At 54.6% G+C, this 8,970-nt stretch overlaps 1 protein-coding gene across 1 annotated transcript; it reads left to right on the forward strand.

Annotated features, from left to right (window-relative positions):
* The first annotated feature begins 4,205 nt into the window (after positions 1 to 4,205).
* On the forward strand, positions 4,206 to 8,922 carry MSMP (microseminoprotein, prostate associated). The gene is made up of 3 exons (XM_069000742.1): positions 4,206 to 6,777; positions 7,419 to 7,527; positions 7,917 to 8,922. Exons 1-3 carry the CDS (start codon positions 6,672 to 6,674, stop codon positions 8,104 to 8,106), a joined length of 405 nt encoding a protein of 134 aa, XP_068856843.1. The 5' UTR covers positions 4,206 to 6,671; the 3' UTR covers positions 8,107 to 8,922.
* Positions 8,923 to 8,970: the final 48 nt, after the last annotated feature.

An 8,970-nucleotide genomic window follows, 5' to 3' on the forward strand; every position in this document is an offset into this window, starting at 1 on the left:
CATGCACAAACACAACCCTAGATGGTTTCCGGTTCATTTCTCTTTTGATTGCCCGGATTTTGTTTGTTGTTGCTTTTTTTCTCCTCAGTGTGCCTTAACTGTCTACCAAGTTGTAGAGTGAATCTTGCCAATGAACCCCACACACACCCCATACACCCCACACCCCATACACACCCCATTGTCGTGCTGCCGCTTAATATTAAATCTGTTTTATGCTGATACCCTTGCTGGTGATTTTTTAAGTGACCTCAAACACTTGTTCATGACACCAGTGCTGGTCCTAGGACTGCACCAGATCATGATGGGCACCAAGGCCACAGCCATGCTTGTCTGCCCTGGGGGGCTCACATTCCTTGGGTTCCAATCTTCTTTTCCATGTTCCCCTGGCAAGCATATCCAAGCCCCTGGTCCCCTGAGCTGACAGTTGTTTTTTCACCTCCCAGTGTGCAGCAGCACAAGGCCATGGGCTGCAGGGCCCTGCCAGTCTCCTTCACCTCCACACTGAGAGTGAAGCCAGAAACCTGCCAGCCTCAGGAGGTGGCTGTAAAGAGCGTGGCAGGCACCACAAGTGAGTGCCCGTAGCACGGTTGTCACTGCCAAGGCCAGGTGAAGGAGTCGTGCAGACGCTGCTGTGCCAGGCCACAAACAGTGCTGGGTCATGGGGAGGTCCAGCATGGATGGGTAGCAGCCCCTTCCTGCTGGAGGTTGTGTGGAAAGAGGGCAGGGATGGAGAAGGTGCCACCGAGGACTCACATTTCTACTCCAGGGAGTCAGGGTTCTGCTGGGGTCTCTATTGCAGGTGCTCAAGTTGCCACCCCATCCCAAATGGGAGAGTAACACCTTCAGAAGGTCACTGAAGCTTTGGCCAGGTGGGCACAAAGCATGCAGGGACTGGTGCAGGTATGCAGGGTGACCTTTTCACATAAGGGATTCCTGTGCTCCTGCTGTCCAGGGAACCTGAAGGGCTCCTTGTTTGGATTTGAACTTTGTGTGCCAGTAATGGAAAAAATAGAACAAAGGCAAATATTTTAAAGGGAAAAATGTGGATAAATGTGGCACCTATGTCACTTCAGGGTTGTCCCTGTGTGTCTGTGTGGAGAGCCCCTAGAACCCACACGTCTCTGTGCCCCAGACCCAGGGTGGGACCCTAGGAGTGTTCTCACGGGGCACCAGGACAGGAAGTGTCACCCATGAACCCCTTCAGGCGGGTGCTGTCTGTGCCAAGCCAGGAACACCCGCTATGGTACTTTCCCCTCCAGCTTCTCTGGGATGCCCAGGCTGAGCATGTGGGGCCCTAGCCCCCTAGGCAGGCTTCCAACATGAAGCCATCACCCATCCACAGCTTTTCCTGTAGGGTGTCCCTAAAGCAGGGAGGCACCCCAGGGTGGCCCTGTGGGTGCCAATACACAGCCAAAGCACTGTGCAGGGGGATCTGTCTTTCTGATACCAGAGTGAGGCCAGAGATCTGCAGGATCCACCCAGGACACAAAGCCTCAGGGTTTCCTGCGGTTCTCCCTGCCCCTGCATCCTAATGAAGCAAGGTGCCCAAAACCAGTCTGGGAGTCCCCGGTGGATCCTCAGCATTTTGGAGGCCTTTTATATTCTGAGGTCAGCACTGGTGGTGTGACAGTGCCATGGCAAAATCCCCTCCAAAACAGGGTGCCTGGACCCTTGACCTCCCCAGCAAGTCCCCAGGCCAACAAGTACCTGGCACTTTTTTGCCTGGTGTGGCTTCTGCGTGGCCTAGGAATGATCTCCCAGGGTTATTTCTGACTCACAGGACAGGAAACATTTCGGGGTTTAAGCCAAGCTGAATAATATGCTCATTTCCTTGTGCCGACTACAAAGTACCTGCTCCAGGGGATTTATGGAGTGCCGGCCTCTCGCACTCACTACGCAGCTGCCTGCCCGGATGTTTTTATTTTCTGGGTACGGCCAGCAAGTGCCAAGGCCTGTTTTCCTAAACACCCCATGACCTCCCGGCACGTTTCCTTGAGGGGAGCCTGGGCAGAGCCACGGGCTGCAGCACACCCATGCTGATACCCAGGGTGATGGAGAGCCAGGGTGGGTGCCAGCACCCTGCCAGGGCCGAGGGTAGCAGGAATGCTTGGCTGACCCACTGATGCCAAAACCTGGCCTGACGCAGAGCAGCCACAACCAGGATAAGTGACCTGGGAAAGTGCCAAAGGAATGGAGTACGGGCATGAGCAAGGGAGGATGAGACCATGTGAGAGAGGGCAAGAGGGCATGAGAGCCCGAGTGAACCACAGTATGGGACTGCCCAGGACATAGAGCCCATCCCATGACTGGGGACATGCAGACACCATCCCACAGCTGGTCCTGTCACATGGTAGGGAACCCCCAGACACCGTCCAGCCAGGATTGTAGAGCCCCTGTGAAATACTGTGTCTAACCCCTGGGGTTGGAACATCTGCCCCCTGCAAGGAGGGTAAGGGTGTGGGTGCTGAGGCCAGGGACACCCATGGAAGACACAGGGCAGCCTTGCAGCCCATGCTTCTCCACTGGCATTAAGCTCCATCCAGCAGGCAGCCAGTCTGTAGAGTAAGGTGACATCAAGTTTGTCTCACATCCCCTCTACTTTGTCCCCTTTTTGGAGTAACAGCCTCATTGCTGGTGGGGTTGGGTCTGATCTCACCTGTACTCCAGCATCTGTGAGCTATCCCATCTGGCTTGCCAGCTGTGGGATGAAGGATGCCGTGAGCCAGCTGTCATTCCCTGGCTAGCCCTTTGTCTCCTCTTGTTCCCCTTCCCAGCTCCTGGCTGCCTATCTCTTCCTCACCCCTCTGCTCACCTCTCCCCAGGGACTGGCCATTCTGGTGAGCAGTGAGCATTCATGAGTGGTCATCACTCAGAGCCAGCATCCTCCTGCACCTGCCCTGGTGCCCTGGGTACTTTGGCACTAGAAGCATCCTTAAGGTGCTGGTAGAGCAAAGGTGCCCACATCCCAGAGCTGCCTCAGGGTCCACAGCAGCACCCAGGCAGTTTGGTCCAGTGATAAATTGGGGTTGTGGTTTTTTTTTTGTTTGTTTCTTTTTTTGTTTTGTTTTGTTTTGTTTTTTTTTTTTTTTTTTTTTTGTTTGTTTGTTTGTTTGTTTTCGGGGATTTTGTTTTTTGGTTGGCTTTTTTTTTTGTTTGTTTAGAGAGAAAATAAAATGCCTTTGGGGAACAGGAGCCAAGCTCCCCAGTGCCTAAAACAGCAATCACAGCACTTCCTTGGATTTATGGTGTTTGCTTTCACAATGCCAGCCGGGATCCTGTTTGCTTCCTGCTCTGCAGCTGCAGCCCCAGCTGAAGGCTCAGGAGATTGAGGTTTTATAACCCTCCTGGATTCTGCTGATGGCAACTTGTCCAGCATCATTTATTCCCCCTTGAGTGTCCTTCAGTGCTGAGGTGGGCTGTTGTTACCTCATCGCAGCACCCACTGTCTTGGGTGCTCATCCCTCCCCATCCATGGGGTCCCATCCCCGGCACTGGGCATTCTGCTGCTCTGCAGAGGGATTGATGGGAGAGGAGGTCAGCAGCACTGTGCCCTTGGTGGGGTGCATCACCCAGCTTTTCTCAGGCACAGCTACAATCTGAGAGCCAGGCCAGGCAGGAGAGCTGGGTCCTGCTGGGGGGATGCTGAGACACGGATATGACCTTCTGTGGGATCCTGGAATACTCAGAGTTGGTGACTGCTCCTCACTGGCACATGTAGACAGGCAGTGGTCCCTGCTGTTGGGCTCTGGCTGGCAAATCAGAGTGACTGAACTTCCAGAGAGGCTCTTCCAGCCCCTTTATCCTTTCTGCAGTACTTGCCTGGGTCTCAGTTGTTCCCCAAGATGTGAGACCAAAAGCAGTTGCCTTCTTTCAGTCTCTGTGGCAAAACCTCCTCCAGGATGGCACAGCAGGAGAGGGTGTCAGCTTCTCCTGCCACAACACCCTCAAGAACCCAAGCAGAAGCTCTGAAGCACCAAGCCCAGTTCCAGGCACTGCTTCCAAATTACAAGCCCCTTCCTGTACAACCTGGATCAAAATGCTCTCAATCACCCATGGGCATGTGTGTGCTGGGACCAGGCAGGTGCCCAGGAATGCAAAAGTGGGGGAAGGAAAGTGGTCAGGAGGTGGGATACCAGGATCACCAGCAGCCCCTTCCCTAATGCAGAGCCACAGTGTGGACAGTGCTCCACTGCCCAGATCCCTCTGCAATGTGCCAAGAGATGTCCTGACACTCTTTCCTCTTTTTCTCTGCATTCTCCCAGCAAAGTGCTGTGATGAAAAACCCAATGGCCATGAACGGTCTCGTAGCTTTAACCCTCTATTTAATAAACTGTTATGGCTACAGAAATCCTGAGTATGCCTCTCCATGTTCTTGACAGAGCAGGGCAGTGACCTTCCACATAGCTGAGAGATGCTATCGCCCCAGGTTTTGAGCACTCTTCTGGAAGCCTGTCCAAATCCTGTGGCCCCCTGAGTGAAACCCACCATTTCTTTTTTTTAACATTTGCTGTTCTTGTTGATGAAACAATGATGGATTATTTCATTGCAGTTACTAGCGTGCCAGACTTCTTTTTCCAAACACACAATAGGAATATTAATTAACTGTTCTGACGATGAAAGCTTTTATCCTCCTTATATAGTAACAACTCTGCACCAAAAGGCAAGTTCCATTTGTCACTGATACACTCCACCATCCCAGCTCATGGCCCCGTGGTCAGCAGGGGGTGCCGAGCATTTCTCTGATTTTTTATCAGCCTTTCCCAACAGATCCCACACTTGCTGCCATCCAGCCACCCCACCGAGGGACACAGCACTGTCTCTGGCACTACAAGAGGGCTGGGGTAATTCTCTAAGGGGAAGAAGGGATGCAAAACCAGGGCTTCTCCCTCAGCAGTGAGAGCACAAGTTGCAGGACAGGGATGCAATGGGATGGTGAAGGGGCCCAGAGCACTAAAGGGAAGGGACTGTGCCTTCAGATCCAAAGGTGGTGAATCCAAAGTGGATAAAAGGAAGCAGGTTTTTTCTCACTCTGTGCTTAATTAGACTGCCACAGGAAAATGCTCAGGCCAAAATTTAGCAGGATTCAATTAGGGATTGGGCACTTACAGGGAAAAGAAAAATATCCAGCTGTAATAGTGAATGCCAATACAAATTCTGGAAGGGATATTAAGCCTCACGCGTCAAGGTGTAAATTTATTCCAAACTCTCAGAAAGCAGGGAGCTTAATGCAGGGGCAGATGACCCACATATGCCACTGCTACTGATGCTGCCTCACTGGCGGCATGGCCCTGCACTGGCCGAGACCCTGGCTGGACCATCCCCAGAGCCCTGTTTCCTGCTGCTGGCAGCACCTCTGACAAGGGCTGAGAATTTCGTTTGGCAAGTCAGCCCTTTGCCTGTAGCTCTCCAGGGCCATGTAGCTCCCAGTGCTCCCTCGTGCACATCCCCTCACTTTGCCAGCAGTGACAACAGCCTTATCACTTCTACACAGAGGCAACCCCTCTGGGTCTGTGAGGTCCATGGGCACATCCCTGGGTGGTGTGGCATCTTCCCACAGGTCCTTCCTTCCAGCCAAGTGTGTTTACCTCTCAGGTCACTTGTTGCCCAAAAGCACTTTCACCTCCTGATTTTATCCCTCCTGTTACCTGCTTTTGCTGGGGCTGGTCTCCAGCTCTAAAAGAGGATGCTCAGCTCCAGTACCTCATGGGTGCACCAGTACCTCATGGGTGCACCAGGTGCACAGGTACAGCCCCCTTTCCTGGCCACTGCTCAGATGAGCCCTGGGTCTCTCTCCTGTACTGCATCAGTGGCAGTTGCCGTACTGTCTGCTCTGGGCACAGCACCAAATCTGTCAGAGCTCAGTAAGTGTTTGGACAATGCTCTCAGGCACATGCTGGGATTCTTGGGGTGTCCTGCACAGGGCCAGGAGCTGGACATGGTGATCCTAATGGGCCCCTTCCAACTCAGCAGATTCCATGATTCCATGATTCCAAACATGCTGTCCCCCGCAGCCCATGCATGGCCACGAACCTGGCACAGCTGCAGCCCAGGCTGGGGTGGAAGTGCCATGATGTGGTACCCAGGAGATGGGTGCAAGCACCTCCATCCCCAAATGAGGATGGTGCCATTTGCATCCCCCACTGTTTGTTAGCAGAGTGCTTGCGCTGCTCTGGTCACTGCGACATGGGATGCTCCCAAAACCTTGGCTTGCTGTGAAGGAGCAGTGATGGCTCAGCATGACCAGAGGGGAGCCTGGAGCTCTCCTGGTTAGGAGCCAGGGTCTCCCGTGCTTGCTGCTTACGTGCTCACGACGCTGACGAGGGCAACGCCGCTGGGGACCTTTGGATCTCCCCTCACTGTGGAGCCTTGCACCCACAGGGGCTTCCAACTGGAGAAATTTCTGGAGGGCATGAATCAGCTTTTCACAGCTTGTTAAAAATCTTGATCCTACCTCTTGTTTTCATGCCTTTCAAATCAGGAAATGAGTTTTACAACTTTTCCAGTGGGGCACAGCTGGTGGCCAGGGTCGTAAAGCTGAACTTTATAAATATCTCTTGTTGGGATCAGGGGAAGAACATTAAAAAGGCAGAGAGAAACAGAAAGAGAAGGGAAAGGAGCAAAGGCAATAGAGAAGCAAAGCGAACAAGTCCAGTTCAACACCAACCACGGCCATGCAAGCACAGAAGATGGGGTGTGCTTGGGGCAGGCTTTGCCTGCTTCTTTCCCTCTTCCTCCAGCTGCCAGGCTCCCAGGCCAAATGCTACTTCCAGGCTAAAGGTAAGCGGGGAGGTGAGATGGGAAGAGGTCGATGGGAAGAGGAGGCCTCAGCTTTCCCAGCATGGCAGGGCTCTGCCCTATGCCTGCAAAGCGTGGAAGGGACTGTGCTGAGCTCAGGCGTGGGATCATGGGCCAGTGGTGAGTGGAAGGAGCAGTCTATAAACCACAGAACAACTCCCCAGGGCTCTGGCTGAGAAACAGCTTTCTGGGCCATGAAGGCTCCTGGCAGGAGCCTGCCTGCGGCCGAGTGTGCAGGACTAGCAGCAAAGGGAGGAGGGTGGCTTGTCAACCCTCTGCTGCCTCCTCCCAGGGCTGCAGAAATGCCCAGACTCCAAGGGGTGCTGGATTTGCCCTCTCCAGGGAAGCAAGAGCCACTTGCCTCTTGCTCTAGACCCATCAGGTAGTGGGGAGAGTCACAAGGCATGGCTAGGAGAGGATGGATGGGTACATCACCCATAGCAAATGACATACCTGCAGGAGGACGGTGGACAGACCACCATATATCTTCCATACCATAAGGTGGGTGGGAGGTCATGATGACAGCTCTTGTCCCCTCTTTCAGGGCACAGGGGTGCCAAGGATGCTTCCACTTGCCCTCAGCACAGGCCTATGTGTTCTCATCACCACTGTTTCCTTTGCAGCTCCCTGTGAGTATGAAGGGAAGCAGTTCTCCCTTGGGGAATCATGGCTGAGCACCAACTGCCTGCTCTGCACCTGCCTGCACCCCATTGGTGTGGGCTGCTGCGAGACGTGAGTGAGGGGGTCAAGGGGTGCTGGGGTGGGCTATCAATTCCCACCTGCACCTGTAGCAGGGGATGTCTGGCGGCTGCAAATGCAGCAGGTATCAGAGCCCTGGAAGAGCTGTGGGGCACCGGGCCCTGCAGAGCAAGAGGCAGAGGTGGGCAGGACCTCACCAGGGCACTGAGGGTGGTGGGGTGAGCTGGGGAGGCAATGTGGTTGGAAAGGGTGTCTCGGCACAGCAAGATGCCCAGATGCGCCAGGGGCCATGTCTCAGCCTGCCTGAGCTGGTCTGGGAGACATCCTGCACAGGGGGCTGGCAGCAGGAAGCCATCCAGCCCAAGTCAGCAGCTTCCGGGCACAAACTAGGGAGACTGACGGCACCGTGTCCTCTCCCACAGCACCCAGCACCCCATCGACTTCCCTGACTGGTGTGAGGCCCACTATGACTCACAGACCTGCCAGATCTCCGTAGTGCAGAAGGCCAACCCCAGCCTGCCGTGCGTGAAGAGTGTGGAGCACGAGTGGGGCTCAGCCGGCACTCCCGAGCCGCTGGTGAACAAGGTGCTGGGTGCAGGGCTGAGCAGATAGAGGCTCAGCAGTGCCCTGCGCCCCTCGGCACCATCCTCCCCTTCCAGAGCACTCCGCCTGCATGCTCCAGACCTGCCCCACCCACCCTGTAGAGGCATCACCGCCAGCACCTTCGAGGGAAACCACTATCCACACACCATGGTACCAAGCTTTGCTTCTGCCTTCAGCTTCCTGAACCAGGGCACCCTCCCTGTGAGAAGTTCTGCACACCGTGGAAATGCAGATTCTACAAGATCTCCTCCCAGGTGGGCAGAAAAACTCTGGTGACTAAAAAAAGGGCTACAGGACTAAATCAGCCTGCTCCACGGCAGTCCTGCATTCCCATATCCAGCCCCAAGCAAAGCACCTCCCTACTCCCTGCCAGACCTCTACTCCTCTTGCATGGCAGCCATGGGGAGCTCACTAGAGTCACCATGGCCCCTGGTGCAGGATCCCCACACCCTCTCCAGCCTCTTCTCTGCTCCCAGAGCACGAGGGGCAGGCACAACCCACCTCTGGAACCACTAACGCCCCTGCTCCTAAAGCTCCTGTGGTCCCTGGCACTGTGGGCCAGCCCTGGGCAACACTGCAACAGAGCCAGCCCAGGTTGGGTGGCAGAACACGATGTCCCCAGGGAAAGACCCCCATCCCCACTAGCAAGGGAGCAGGGTGAGGAGGGTTCAGGAAGCAGAAGCAATTCAAGTGCCAGGGTGGAGGCAACCGCCCTGGCAGCTGCCCCAGCTGGTGCCATGCCCGTGTTGTGCAGAGCCTTGTGTAGACGTTTCTGTTCTTGCAATAAAGATACTGAACAAAGAGGAAGTCTCCAGCCTGTGACTGCTGTGGAAGGTGGGATGTATCCACCACCGGGAACAATGTACAAATAAG

This window comes from Aphelocoma coerulescens (genome assembly GCF_041296385.1).
Source record: "Aphelocoma coerulescens isolate FSJ_1873_10779 chromosome Z unlocalized genomic scaffold, UR_Acoe_1.0 ChrZ, whole genome shotgun sequence".
NCBI lineage: Eukaryota > Metazoa > Chordata > Aves > Passeriformes > Corvidae > Aphelocoma > Aphelocoma coerulescens.